Here is a 15,293-nt window from a genome sequence, read left to right on the forward strand (position 1 = left end):
TTACTGGAGTATTTTTATGAGTAGCATTTGTACTGCTACTTAAGTACAGAACGTCCGTATTTTTGCTGCCTCTAAGAGTAATTAAAACCACCCAAGAAATCATTGAGAGGCCTATGTCACCCCTGGATGCCATCGCCAGATCCTCCTGTGTCTGGAAAACCAGGGCCATCACAGGTGACCCCTTGCACCCCGCCCACCACCTGTTTGACCCACTGCACTCTGCTCAGCGCTGTATGCCAAATATCCTTTTGGCAAGATACTAAATGGTAGGTTGAAAGCACTGAAGCATAGAGCAAAATGCTGGTATGAATGGGTGAATGAGGCATGTATGATGTGTTTGAGTGCTCAGGTAGAGCAGAAAAGTCCATAAAAGAACCACTCCATTTACCAGTGCTGCCACTGTCTGCAGTCAATAAATACAAAAGAGGCGTTTTCATTTGGCAATGTTTGAGATTTTTATTGTTTTGGTTTAAATGTAATCATGATGGTAGTTTTCCCTTGAAGGCACGAACCTTCCTTTCCTGCGGAAACTCTTCCGATGGGTTTTAATCAGCATAAGCCAGTCCTTGAGTAGAGAGCTCTGCCTCAGAGAAGACGGCGCTGGATGGAAGGGGGGAAGGGAGGATGGGGCGGCCCGCTGCTGCTGAGACGCGACTTGTCGGTGGACGTCCTGCACGAGGATTCATTTCTTTTTGTCGGCTTTCTGTGCGGACTTGGTGACCTTTCCACCAGTGGCGGCCTTCTTCTCGACGGACTTGATGACGCCAACGGCAACGGTCTGCCTCATGTCACGCACGGCAAAGCGGCCTGAGGGGAAGAGGTGGTCGAGGAGAGAGTAACAGGAGAGAGGAGTCAATGAGAGGCTTGAAACAAAACCTTAAAAAGTTTTTAAGTTTGAACTTCACAATTCAAAAGACGGCTTGGTTAAGTCTCATAATGGGTTATAACAACGGTTATAACAGGTTAAAACTACATTAAAGAATATGGCTGTGAAGGTTCGTATGGCACAACATAGAAGAGCCACCTCCACGGGACAAGACTCGGCTGTCCATCTGCATCTAAGGGACAAAGGTCACTCTTTCAAGGATGCAAATGTTCACATTTTGGACAGAGAAGACAGATGGTTTGAAAGAGGAGTGAAAGAAGCCATTTATGTCCACTGTGAGCGACCATCTTTGAACAGAGGCGGTGGCTTACGACAAAAAACTGTCTGCCATCTATAATCCAGTTTTGAGTTCCCTTCCCAGACGCCTTAACGCCCTCTCACATCTTGGGCCATTTGACCTCAGGAAATCACATGATAGGGTGGGGCTAGGTTTCACAATGAGCTCACCCGAAACCCTGGCTGATGGTGACCTACACCCGTTTTCACACCTGGCTCAATGATTAGGTAGAGGATCATTAGGGGGTCCATTAAGACGAGGTGAAACGTCTTCAAGCAACTTAAAGAAGTCCAGACGCTTTTCTTTCCAAGCTCCTTAGACTACATTAAAGAATATTGTGCAACATTTAATAGGTCACAATACAGGAACTCCAGCAACACTTGAAGGGAAGAGGAACAACTTTATTGCCTGACCAGCGCGTTTCGGCTGGTGGACTAGGTCGGCTACTGGACTAGGTCATAATTGATGAAGACGGGGGTGAGGAGACATCCCCACCTGTCTTAAAATACATGCATGAAATACATAACAAGAATATTACAAATATACAAAAAAACGATTAAAAAGAAAAACATTTAATTCAAAAAGAAGTCAGTGCAGCAGTTAGATTAAAAAAAAAGAGGACATCATCACATGGATAAACATTTGTGGAAAGGTTCTCATTTATGTCTCTCAAATTCAGACTTAAAACGAGACATCTAGAATGCTACTGCTTCTTTTATTGAAAAAATAAATATAAATAGATAAATAGATAAACATTACCCGTGCGAGAATGATTGACAGAGCAAAGTAACTGCTCAAAAAGAATTTAAAAAAGGGTACAGTTCACAAAAACTCATTGATAGAAAAATCCTCATTCATGCTTCTAGGGTGCAGACTCTTAAAACGGAATATCCAAAATGCTTCTCTTTTTTCGGGATAAAATTAATATTACCACCTCTTTGGTTTAGTTTAATGGCTTCAATGCCTAGAAAGAATAGAGGTGAATTTGGATGTTTATCATTGAAGTGTCTTGAAACAGAGCTGGTTAGATCATTCCTCTTTGTGACTTTTTCATCCTCTTTACGCACCTTGGAAGTAGGTGAAGTTGTGCCAGAAATTTTTGCTGTAACATTTAATAGTTGACAACAACAACCTACATCTGAACACAGCCAAGACCAAGGTGTAATCGACTTCAGAAGAACAAAGCAATCTGAGCACTCTGCCCTCTACATTGATGGGAAGGGATAGAAAGGGTAGAAAGCTTTAGGTTCCCTGGGGTCCATATCTCGGCCGACATTACCTGCTCCACAAACATTTTCCACCAGGTAGGAAAACCACAACAAAGAATGTAATTTGTCAGGAAGTTGCATCAGGCCCAATTAGACCAAAAACTGACTGCTAATCAACTTCTACCGCTCCACCATCGAGAGCCTTCTGACCTACTGCTGTACACTCTGGTTTAACTGCTGTACCGTGGAGGACAAGAGAAAACTGCAGCGGGTGGGGAGGGCAGCAGTGCGGGCAGTTGGCACTTCACTAACCCCCTTCAGAGACATTTATACTGGCGGACTTCAGCGGAGAAGCAGTATCATCATCAAGGACCTGTCACACCTGGACACCCCCCCCCCCCCCCCTTGCTCTGGTATCTGGTGTCAAACATGCCCTACCTCCACCCTGATTGAAGGTTAACGGTTAACTGTGCTGTTAACATTTATGGACATCTTCACTGTATTTATAAACTGCATTTATTGTAGTATAATGCAACCAGCATTCCTACCTCTAGTCCTACCTCTTACTCAGAGTTCACTACCATCACATTGCACCCTATATTGCACCTGCTCTTTTATATAGCATATATACCTTGTACACATCTGTGTAGACACTTACGTTGTTACATACATTCACTGTGTAGGCACCTCTTAAACTTCAAGTCCATTTTTTTTGTTTCTCTTATTTTTCTTTTTGTTTTTTTTTTCTCTTATTCTGAAGGAATTTTAATGTTAAATTTCTATTTGCTGCTAACGGAGAGATGCCAAACTGTGTTTCACTGTTCTTGTAACAGTGACAATAAAGATCTATTCTATTCTATTAATCATGACAGATCACATGAGGTTAAATGATCTCAAGTCACAGATATATTGTTAAACCTGACCACACTTTCAAATATGGAGCTGGAAGTGACCCCTTTAAAGGCCCAGGGTGCTGCAATAATTTTTTTTTTGGCCACAATGAGCACCCCAAAAACACAAACTTTGTCATGATGAAGCTTCAATTAATTTCACTCGATAATAAAATTACCATATAACCTTAAATAATTCACGGAAAGACTCGATCGACCCGACGTAACATTCCAAGCACACAGAAATTTTAACCACGACTGCAGTGTTACTGCAGCTTGAAAGGAAAGGCTGACACATAATTATCTTTGAGACAAACAGCGTTTTTACTCACCAAGGGGAGGGTACTGGGAGAAGCTCTCGACACACATGGGTTTTCCAGGCACCATGGTGATGATGGCGGCATCTCCTGACTTCAGAGCCTTGGGGTTGTCCTCAAGCTTCTTGCCAGAACGACGGTCGATTTTCTCTTTGAGCTCGCTGAACTTGCAGGCGATGTGAGCGGTGTGGCAGTCCAGCACGGGGGCGTAACCCTGGGCAATCTGGCCGGGGTGGTTCAGGATGATGACCTATGAAGGGAGAAATGAGGGAAGTGTTGTACTTAGGGATCATTATCCTTCCTCAGTTTATTACTGGACTTCTATTTGTGACAGAAATACCCGAAATGAGGAGGGGGGGAGGCCTATCCAGGATTGTATTTCTTTCTGGATTAAGCTCCAAAAACATTTCCTTCAACTTTAACATTTTTAGTTTTCTATGCAGCTTTTCTTAGGGGGATGTCTGTCGATGAAGATGTGCTTTTAAACAAACTGGTTCAAATTCTCTTCCTGTGCAGGATGTACTCATGCTTGGTTTAACACAGCTAAGAGGCCTAAGTGGAAATACTTAGACTACATTAAATAAGGACTCCACTTGCTGATTTTTTTCTCTACTATTGGGATAGGAAGAAGACTTTGCCTCAGAAAAATAGGATAGACAGTCATGTAATTCTGTCATTTTTTTTACCTGAATAAATGTAGTAGACATAAACAGTGATGAGGCTTACCATATTTTTCAGATTTAAAAAAATCAGATAAATGAGTAATTAAAAAATTACATTTTAATTAAAAAGTGTCAAAATAGGTAATAGACACTATATGATTTACTTGGTTTAAAACTTTTCAAACAAAAGGTATTTATTTGTGAAGGACTTCTTGCCTGCAGTACCTTCACAGTCCAGCAGGGGTCCACTTGTATAAGTGATATGTTTCCCTTTTGTTTTTGCTTTTATTTGTTTGTCAGCCATTATTTAGTGGTCAGTTTGTTTTTTCCATATGCAGGTATGGGAAACAGGACAAATAAAGCCCAAGACAAACCTTAAAACAGCAAAACAAAAGATGTTTCTCAAACCTTTGAAAAGCTCTAAAGAAAACAAAGTGCTCTTTACACTGAACTGATAAAGATCCCCTTTAATGCTCAGTGGTTAAAGTGTGTAACTAATAAATCATGATTGATTTACAAACTGCGTGACTAGAGTGTACTGATTCCCAAAATCAGGGCTGTGGTACACTGGTGGGGCCTGCAGATGCTGCAGGTAAGCCACGAGAAGTCATTTATCATTAACCTGTTAACAGAAAGGTTTCATTTTCAGTTTTGTGAATTAGTTCACAATTATCAACAAATATCGACATTAAAGAATGAAATTACTTCTAAAGAACTTAGACTGCAGTAGGGGCTGTCAGGAGGCAGAGGTAAAGTAATGATGTGCCTTCTTGGCCAGAGTCTTTCCTGATAAATAAATAAATAAATAGGGAATCACTCTTAACATGGAAACCATCGGAAGACTGAAATGAATCAGTGAATTAATAAGAAGAAACTATTTCATTTTAAATTTATTCATTTATGGGTGGCCCTGAGAAGAGTTTGGATTTAAGCAGTGTAAAGCATTATACTGAAGTGTTGCTGTGTACCTGCTTCATGTATAACCTACAAAAATAACTGTGTGCATGTTTATTATGCATGTTTAATCTTTTTTTTCAGCTTACCTGGGCGGTGAAGTTCTCAGCAGCCTGGGGTGGGTCGTTCTTGCTGTCACCGGCCACGTTTCCACGGCGGATTTCCTTGACGGAGACGTTCTTGACATTGAAGCCGACGTTGTCACCGGGCAAAGCTTCAGACAGAGACTCGTGGTGCATCTCCACGGACTTCACCTCTGTGGTCAGGTTGGGGGGAGCGAAGGTGACGACCATGCCGGGCTTCAGGATACCGGTCTCAACACGGCCGACGGGAACGGTTCCAATACCTGACAGGAGGGAGAGAAGTCAGCGCTCCTCCATATCTGACTTTTTTTTTTTTAGTATTCAAGCTTTTCTGCTTTTGTAAATAAAGACTGATCTGATTGGTTAAACACTTAAAACAGTGAGGAAGAGGCGGCTGGGTTTTTATTGTGTACTGTTTTTAGTACTAATAATAAAATTACATTTGTAAGTCCTGTAAAACCAGAGGTAGAAGAAGCTTCATAGAATTTAAAATAATAGCAGCAGCAAAGAAATAAAATAGTCCAAAAACATATAAACAAAGAAATACATTTTAATAGTTAAAGCTAAATAAAGCTTAAACAACTTAAAATCATAAAAGTAAGGTCTCTCTTTGTTTTGATTCTGGAATCTAACGTGGCTTTAATGTTATCAACTAAACTGAGGTGACAAGATTTTCCATAATTAGATATCCTCTTTGCTTTTCCTGATATATTATTTCAAACTACCTAAGATGTTTATGAAGGAAGTTTTACAGTTTTCTTATTAATCACTCTTAAAAGCATTGGATGTAACACAATGCAAAGCAACACTGCAAAGTATTTAGATTACTTTTTTGTCGTAAAAATGAACACAACGAGTGATTTGCCAGTGATGATTACAATCATCAAACCAGCAATCAGTTCCTGTTAAAAGATATTTCTTTGTTATTTCTGTTGTGACAAAACAAAAAACATAAAAAAGAAAACCCCTGAAATATTTGTACTGCTTCTGTCCATCTTTGACTCTCGCAACAATCAGCTCTACATTACACTGACGCAATCCTGCAGCTGGGGTCAGCAAACGTAACGACAGCAATGTCGACCTTATGATTGTTTAAGTATTTTCATTATTTTGTGCTGGTGCTCAGATACGATCAGAACGATGCTGATGCTACAGCTCTGAAACGGCAATGAGGGAAATTAATAAGCTTGTTGCTGGTGATGTCAGAGTAGAGGTACACAGCGGTTGTCGGAGTCAGACTATTAGTGTTTTGTTTGCAGCTGTATTACTTTTGAGGGTCCAAAAACCACTAAAAGTTGTCCATAAACTCTGCAGGTGCACTGCACAGACGCAAATCTGTATATAATAAAAGAATAATAAATTAATTAAAAGCATAAACTTGGATGGTTTTTACCACACAGCAAGTCGTATCATTATTCAAATTATTGCATTAAAAATGTTCCAGAAGGCACAAAAAGCACAAACAGGGTCTGAAGGTCCAGTTCAGACACCGATTAGTGGAAGTGAGGTCAGGAAGTCAACAATAAATCTGTGTCAATCTCAGCAATCACACCTCTTAACTTTAAACCTTAACAAAATCCAAATAAATTACTTTTAAAAAGCTACCTTTAGAGGTAGTTTTTTACTGTAGGCATTTAAAAATGGGAGTTTGTGGGCACTGACTCGCTTTTGGAGCCAGCCACACGTGGGAAGAGACACAGGTTTTACTTTTTCCTTGAGATGCGTGATGACTTACTGGTTTTACAGGGTGCTGTGTGGCTTTACTTACCACCAATCTTGTAGACGTCCTGCAGGGGCAGACGCAGAGGTTTGTCGGTGGGGCGGGTGGGTGGCATGATGGAGTCCAGGGCCTCCAGCAGGGTGGTGCCTGTGGCTCCGCCTTCCTTGCGCTCGATCTTCCAGCCTTTGAACCAGGCCATCTAAAGTGTAGAAAATGAGAGGAAGTGAAGAGAAAGACTCTTCGAGCAGACGTCTACACTGGGGTATGTTTGAATCCCTCACCTTGTCACTGGGCTCCAGCATGTTGTCTCCGTGCCACCCAGAGATGGGGACAAAGGCAACCGTGGCGGGGTTGTAGCCGATCTTCTTGATGTAGGCGCTCACTTCCTTGGTGATTTCCTCAAAACGCTTCTGGCTGTAGGGGGGCTCGGTGGAGTCCATCTTGTTGACTCCGACGATGAGCTGCTTCACACCCAGAGTGTAGGCCAGCAGGGCGTGCTCACGGGTCTGACCGTTCTTGGAGATACCAGCCTCGAACTCACCAACACCAGCAGCAACGATCAGCACAGCGCAGTCAGCCTGAAAATAAACACCAGGATTCAGATTAGATCCAAGTCGGCTGGAAGGAGAAGTTTGCAGGAGTCAAATCCTCATGTTGGAGCTTATGGTTCTTACCTGGGAGGTACCAGTGATCATGTTCTTGATGAAGTCTCTGTGTCCAGGGGCATCAATGATGGTCACGTAGTACTTGCTGGTCTCGAACTTCCACAGAGCGATATCGATGGTGATACCACGCTCACGCTCGGCCTTCAGTTTGTCCAGCACCCAGGCGTACTTGAAGGAGCCCTTTCCCATCTAAACCACAAAAAGCAAAGTAGAGGGAAGAATCAGTCAGAAAGGTTTAACAGAAGAGATTTTATTTAATCAGTTTTCTTCATAGATCTGAGAAAACTGAAGTCCAGCTTTAACAGAACTGAATTTAGAGAATTTTACTTTACTATTTTAATTTATTGTTAATCTTATAGAAATACAAGCATCCTTCACCGCAGTGTTCATGACCTTGAACCTTTGAAAAAATACAAATACTAAACTCCAGTTAATCCCTTAATCTGAAAAGGTAAAAATCACCTTTTAACTGGCTCATAATGAGTTTTTAAGGGGTGATTATGCAACTATGCTAGGCAGACAATCTGAGTTAGCTTGTTTAACAGAGGTACATCCCGAAAGGTTGACTCTGTTAATCCGGTTGCAGCGTTTTCAGAGGTATATGCATTTTACTGTGTTTTTACCCATTTCATAAGCAAACAAAATATATATAATTGATCTATTCTTAAGTAAAGTAAACCCTACTAAAAAATGGTTAAAATCTTTTGTGATGTAAGGCTAAAACATGTTTTGCCGCGCAACAAAAACTTTAATAAGCAGGAAAAACTCAGTTTGGTTAATTCAGTACCTCATAAATAAGTCTTATTTTAAAATAATTTTTTTCTAGACCTAAAGCTGTTTTTCTTCAGCTTACATTCAGGAGAGCATACTTTTAAAAAATTAACCTCTGTTCAGCCTAATAGCACCGATTTAGGGCGGGAAAAGAATAAAAAAATTTACAGTCTAGATAAGAAAAATTATGTAAAACATAACATCTTTTTGTACCTTATACAGTCAACCAGAATAGTTTCTTGCAGTTTTTGTATGTTTTGTGAATTGATTAAAACAGGTTTTCTTATGAAAATGCTGTATTTTTCTGCCTTGTGTGGAAGTGTTTGTCTTTGTTAAATTCTTGTGTTCAAGGTCTGCTAAGCATTCTTTGGCATCCTTCAATGTCTGTGCCTTACTGAGGCCTAGGTTTCAGTGCTAATATCCTGTATTCATCCTAGTCCTATCGTAGAATACAGAATGTATCCAAAAACATTGGTTATTGGAACATTTCATGTTATAATATACAAGTAAAAAATTATAACAGATATAATTTTCATGATATATATCATGTATAATGATTATATTATATTGTATGGTCTTTACCTTAGATTATAAACCACCTTAAGGGGAAAGCAGTGATTTGTCGCTATATTAAAAAATGAATTGAATGTTTAATAAGTTTCACTTTCAATGTTTAATTAATTCAGTTTCCCCTAAAATTTTGCGTAATCTTATATATATAATTATATACAAGCAAGATTTTAACTCTTATTTTGCACGACATAAATTAACCTAACATTTAAATCTTTATGCGTATTTTGCGCTTGAGGGCAGTGTGTATTTTTTAACAGTAGATGGCGGTTTTACCCAAATAATATCATTGAGCAGTTATTCCACCACACCCCACCGTCTACTGTTATGGCATTTTACCTCAGAGTCTCACTGTTATATCCCATACAGTGTTTATGCGGTAAAAAGCCTAAGATTAGGCCGCAGTCACCCACCTCAGCGGCTTCCTTCTCAAACTTCTCGATGGTTCTCTTGTCGATTCCTCCGCACTTGTAGATCAGGTGACCGGTGGTGGTGGACTTGCCGGAGTCGACATGTCCGATGACCACGATGTTGATGTGGGTCTTTTCCTTTCCCATTTCGATTTACTATTTTTAAACAACATGAGGAGCAGTCATTTCCACTTTTCAAATACATAATGTGCCATATATAATAGTAGTTGTCCCCAAAATGGTGTGAGCCCAGTGAACGCCATTTTGGCTCATTGCCTTCACCGAACGTTAAGGATCCCCGTTTTTCTGCAGGATTATTAAATTAATGGGGGATTCGTTGTTAATAAAATGAAATAATTCAGGCTCCAATTTATCTCAAAGGCCTGGTTCTTGGTCATTCCCCGTGAGTTTTATGAAACCAATTAAATTGAAAATTAACTTGTCAAAATGTAGTAATAAACAGTTTCTTTCCACTTTGCTGCAACTGCGGCATTAGCGGTGAAGTAATGTTAGCTAGGCGGTCCTTGCGCAACAAAAAATACGCAAAGTCGTATGAATTGTAAATGGCTGCAGTATGCCAATATACGTTTTGAACATAAGAGACTATTGGGGAGGGGGTGCTTTTTAAACAAAAAAACAAAAAAATAAAGGACACCATCTATAATCATTAAGGACACCGAGGTGGGACGCTGATGAGTCACACGCCATGTGCGTGCTGGATGAATACCGGCTCCTCGCCTCCATGTTGCACCCGTCGGGAGCGCGGAGCCGCCATGTTGTCAACGGATGCAAGCGCGCACCCGAACATACAGCATTGGGAGTCAATGCGCGCGTTCACGCAGGTGGAAAGAACAGGGCTACCATGACTGGCAGAAACAACCTGGCAACTCGTTTTTGACATCTGTCCCTAGCGCCTGCCTAAAAATCCTGATGTGGACCCTTACAAGTAAGCCAGACAGGGTAAAACGAGCCAGGACAAGGAAATAAGGTGAGCTAGCACGTTTTTAACCTTTCAATGAAAATTCTAAATGCTACGCTGCACTAAATGGATTACTAAGGTTTCTGGCTCTAGCCATCAGTTGATGATTTAAAGGATTTAAGCTCTCTACTACCCCAGCTTTTGTGGAAATGCATCAATGTTAAAAATTTAGCTCCAACAGCTGTATTTTAAATTAAATTCACCAACCTGTGTCCAGCAACTACCAAGACGTCCAGAGATTTCGAGCGGAGGCAAAAAAGGACAGAGCGTGATCTCTCCTGTGTTTATATACCGAACTAGAGGAGAGGGAGGGATGTGCATTGCTCTTGTTGTGTGTCAGACTAAAATAAGGGGTGCTATTGGCTGGGGTGGCATATCTCCTATGGAGGCGATTGGATGACAAGTGCATCACTGGACACAAATAGCATGGATAAAATAACAGCTGCAGCACATGACAGAGGCTCGCCTGTCATACCAACTGCAACAGTGAAGGATACAGACAAGCCAATTTCAATTTTTTCAGAGACAATATTTTATTAGTTACCAGCAGCTTCTTTCCAATCAAATGTGGCATTTTAACATTGAGATACAGTTCTAAACCATTTCCAACTTAAACTCAACTGAGAAGAGGCACTGTCATGTGATTCAGGTAAGTGACAATGCCATAGAGTTCTTTTTCCTGCGAAAACTCTTGCGATGGGTTTTAATCAGCATAAGCCAGTCCTTGAGTATAGAGCTGTGCCTCAGCGAGGATGATCCAGGGTGGGATGAAGATGTAAGGGAAGGTGTTGCCCGCTGCTGCCGGCACACGTCTTGTTGATGGATGCCCTGAACGGCCATTCATTTCTTGCCCTTCTGAGCCTTCTCTGCAGCCTTGGTTGTCTTTCCGGACACTTCCTTGGGGATAACAGACTTGATGACACCGACAGCCACTGTCTGCCTCATGTCACGCACGGCGAAACGACCTGAAATAGGAGCAGGGGAAAGGTGGGGTTAGCTGCTGTACATTATGCCTAGTCACATCAAGTAGGGCTTCTGGGAAGCAAACTTACCGAGGGGAGGGTAGTTGGAGAAGGACTCCACAACCATGGGCTTCTGTGGGATCAGTTTGACAATGGCGGCATCTCCAGACTTGACAAACTTGGGGCTGTCCTCAAGCTTCTTGCCAGAACGACGGTCGATCTTCTCAACCAGCTCGCTGAACTTGCAAGCGATGTGGGCAGTGTGGCAATCCAGCACAGGGGCATAGCCTGCAGCGATCTGACCGGGGTGGTTCAGGATGATGACCTGTGGACACGCTAAAAGTTAGCCAATTCCATAATACAACCCAACCCTGAAGAAGCTCAGCACCATTGTCTCCACACCAACCTGAGCGTTGAAGCTCTCAGCACCCTTGGGTGGGTCGTTCTTGCTGTCACCAGCAACGTATCCACGACGGATTTCCTTGACCGAGACGTTCTTGACGTTGAAGCCAACGTTGTCACCAGGCACGGCCTCGGGCAGAGACTCGTGGTGCATCTCCACGGACTTCACCTCAGTGGTCAGGTTGACAGGGGCGAAGGTGACGACAGTGCCGGGCTTCAGGATACCAGTTTCAACACGGCCGACGGGTACAGTTCCAATACCTGAGACATTAAAACTTTGTTAAAGCACCGAAAAACATGGGCGTAGTGCAATACTAGCCTTGTAGTACTATGACAGTTCTCACCGCCAATCTTGTAGACGTCCTGCAGGGGCAGACGGAGGGGCTTGTCAGTGGGGCGGGAAGGTGGCAGGATGGCATCCAGAGCCTCCAGCAGGGTGGTTCCAGAGGCATTGCCGTCCTTGCGCTCAATCTTCCATCCCTTGAACCAGCTCATCTACAGACAAAAGTCATGGATGGTTTAGTCTATGTTCAGTCAGATTAGCAAATGGAGATGTGGGGAATGGCTAGCAGTCCTCACCTTGTCACTGGTCTCCAGCATGTTGTCTCCGTGCCATCCAGAGATGGGGACGAAGGCAACGGCGGCGGGGTTGTAGCCGATCTTCTTGATGTAGGCGCTCACTTCCTTGGTGATTTCCTCAAAACGAGCCTGGCTGTAGGGGGGCTCGGTGGAGTCCATCTTGTTGACTCCAACGATGAGCTGCTTTACACCCAGAGTGAAGGCCAGCAGGGCGTGCTCACGGGTCTGGCCGTTCTTGGAGATACCAGCCTCGAACTCACCAACACCAGCAGCAACGATCAGCACAGCGCAGTCAGCCTGAAAATCAACACCAGGATGCAGATTAGATCCAAGTCCGCTGCAAGGCGAAGTTTGCAGGAGTCAAATCCTCATGTTGGAGCTTATGATTCCTACCTGGGAGGTACCAGTGATCATGTTCTTGATGAAGTCTCTGTGTCCAGGGGCATCAATGATGGTCACGTAGTACTTGCTGGTCTCAAACTTCCACAGAGCGATATCGATGGTGATACCACGCTCACGCTCGGCCTTCAGTTTGTCCAGCACCCAGGCGTACTTGAAGGAGCCCTTTCCCATCTGAGGGGGAAGAAATTAATGAAATTTAAGTCACAATGGTCACAATCCAAATATCTACATGGAAAATTTCAATGTGGATCTTAAGATTTAAATTTTAAGTGCATCCAGTATTCAAATTACTGGGAACCCCCCTCCTCAAAAAAGGGACATTTAATCACCTATTAGGTACAAACATAAAACCCACAATTTTCCAAAAGCATTAAAAGTATTTCTAAATCTTAGTGTATGCAAGTCATATTCAAACAGAGGTTGTGCTTTGTTTTGTGTATAAATTTTAAGTTTTTCTCTGTTCACTGGAGGCCCCAGACTGTCAGACAAAGTGCACATTCACCACCAGCGCTCTGCGCGCGTTAAGCCCCACCCCGCATGCGCGCACACGGCTGTTACACCCTCGTGCCGGGCAGTTGAGCTCAGAGGAAGGCATGCCGACGCCGCCATCTTGGACTTTTTAACAGAAACTGTTTTCAAGATAAAATGGATAAAATGTATATAAATACACAAGCTCTTACCTCAGCGGCTTCCTTCTCAAACTTCTCGATGGTTCTCTTGTCGATTCCTCCGCACTTGTAGATCAAGTGACCGGTGGAGGTGGACTTGCCGGAGTCGACATGGCCAATGACCACGATGTTGATGTGTGTCTTTTCCTTTCCCATTGTTTTAGTTTCTGTGGGCAAGATTAAATAAAAATAAAAATTGCGTTAGGCTTAATATTAAGTAGCCGTTAGGCTTCGTTAACAGACATGCATGTACAACTAAGCTATCGCATCTTGAGCCCGGCTACATTAGGAAACCATCCCGGCATATAGGCATAATGAAAGGCGGTGAAAAAAGGAAGCCTACCAAAACGTATTGTGTTTTTAGTTTATACGGAGTTAAAAACTGAAATTCAACTCCATGGCTACTCAGTCGCTAGGCTTTAGCCGCTAGTAGGCGGCTGCTACTGCTAGGCCTCACTCGGCCACAAGCCAGCCGAGACACGTGTTACTCCACTGGGCCACGTCGGATAAAGTTACAAAGATCGCCAAATATTCAGAAGCCTTCTTGTCCGGACTTCAAGCACCTGTTGCCGGATAAATACGGGCAGTTGTTTCAGTGAGGAGAGAGAAGAAATGCCATTCGAGCATCTTCGGATCTCCGGTCTTGCAGCCCTCCTTTGTTCCCGTTGCCCACTCTACAGTTTCTCCTCCCTCGTAAAAAATCTTTCGTCAAAAGTTTAAAAACAGCATCCAGTAAACCCACTAACGCACAAACCTCGCAAAAAACTATCATGTTAAATACAATCAGGCGAGAACGACCTTTACCATTTTTTAGGGTTAATTCCCTCGAAAATTAAATCCACAGGTTAGTGTCAAGTTACGTAACCGAAAAAGCAAAGTTTGGGATTAAAAGAAAGAAGCACAAAGAAGATGCTAACGTCTGAACAAATCACGTTTAACTACAACCTTTAAAGGCCCGAGGCCGGGTCCCTCTCTATGTGAAGAATGGGAGCTAAACTCACCGGTGTTTCTGGGTTTTCACGGCCAAAGCTGCTGCCCCTAAGCCAGGTAACAGAAAGAGGAAGACTGGGGCCGGACTGGGAGGTTTTATACTCAATGGGAGGCGGCCTCATTTCCCGTCACCCTCCCCGGCGCAAAATCCCGCAAATCACACACATTCCTGCAAAAAACGTCAGCACGCCGCCGAATGAAGCCCTGCAACATGCATCATGTCTCATCAGTGATATGAATAAAATTCAGCAGCAAAAAAAAAAAAAAAATTAATTAAATTAAAAAAATCTCCAGGAGAGAAACGAGGGTGACTTAAAAGATACAGAAAAACACATCTTTAAAGTTAGATTTCACACAAATTCCTCCACTTTTATTATGAAAAGGTGCACACTTTTACATTTTCCAGACATCAGAACACAAAATGCTAGGATGCTGAGGGAAAATAATAATAATCTACTTTAATGCTATTTAAGTGAAATATGTGTAGTATTGTTGTACATTAAAGAGTACTTTTATTATATTTTAGGGGTTTTTTCTTAGGTATAAATGATGTAATTTGGCAGCACCTATAGAGCTTTTAGCGGTCCACCAAGGAAACGTTAGCAGCACTCAAGTCAAGGAAAAAATTAACTAGTAGAATGTACTTTACTAAAGCTACGTATACAAGTTTATATATTAGGTGGCCAAGAAATGACTGGAAGATGCATAAACTTCTTTTAAGGCAAAAAAGACTCATGTCCATAACAGTCAAGCTTCCATACCCCCAAAAGGTCTGTTTATGCCAGGAAAAACCCTGATTTTTATTTATCATAATAATTCAGGCTTATAATTAGCACTGCAGTCAAACCCTTCAGAAAATAATGGGGAAAGGGGATTGCATCTGTGCTTTATTTTAAAA

The 15,293-nt window shown here is 42.3% G+C and overlaps 2 protein-coding genes across 2 annotated transcripts; both read right to left on the minus strand.

Annotated features, from left to right (window-relative positions):
• Nucleotides 1-430: 430 nt before the first annotated feature.
• Nucleotides 431-10,728, minus strand: eef1a1l2 (eukaryotic translation elongation factor 1 alpha 1, like 2). Its single transcript, XM_065470444.1, has 8 exons — nucleotides 10,600-10,728; nucleotides 9,417-9,569; nucleotides 7,672-7,851; nucleotides 7,279-7,575; nucleotides 7,046-7,196; nucleotides 5,284-5,540; nucleotides 3,594-3,828; nucleotides 431-807 (listed from the first exon to the last, which is right to left on the minus strand). The coding sequence occupies exons 2-8, from the start codon at nucleotides 9,558-9,560 to the stop codon at nucleotides 683-685; spliced, it is 1,389 nt and encodes a 462-aa protein (XP_065326516.1). The 5' UTR covers nucleotides 9,561-9,569; nucleotides 10,600-10,728; the 3' UTR covers nucleotides 431-682.
• Nucleotides 10,729-10,900: 172 nt separating this feature from the next.
• Nucleotides 10,901-14,532, minus strand: LOC135932791 (elongation factor 1-alpha). Its single transcript, XM_065470443.1, has 8 exons — nucleotides 14,407-14,532; nucleotides 13,418-13,572; nucleotides 12,729-12,908; nucleotides 12,336-12,632; nucleotides 12,101-12,251; nucleotides 11,761-12,017; nucleotides 11,445-11,679; nucleotides 10,901-11,357 (listed from the first exon to the last, which is right to left on the minus strand). The coding sequence occupies exons 2-8, from the start codon at nucleotides 13,559-13,561 to the stop codon at nucleotides 11,233-11,235; spliced, it is 1,389 nt and encodes a 462-aa protein (XP_065326515.1). The 5' UTR covers nucleotides 13,562-13,572; nucleotides 14,407-14,532; the 3' UTR covers nucleotides 10,901-11,232.
• Nucleotides 14,533-15,293: the final 761 nt, after the last annotated feature.

This window comes from Pelmatolapia mariae, linkage group LG22 (assembly GCF_036321145.2).
Source record: "Pelmatolapia mariae isolate MD_Pm_ZW linkage group LG22, Pm_UMD_F_2, whole genome shotgun sequence".
In the NCBI taxonomy this organism is placed as follows: Eukaryota; Metazoa; Chordata; class Actinopteri; order Cichliformes; family Cichlidae; genus Pelmatolapia; species Pelmatolapia mariae.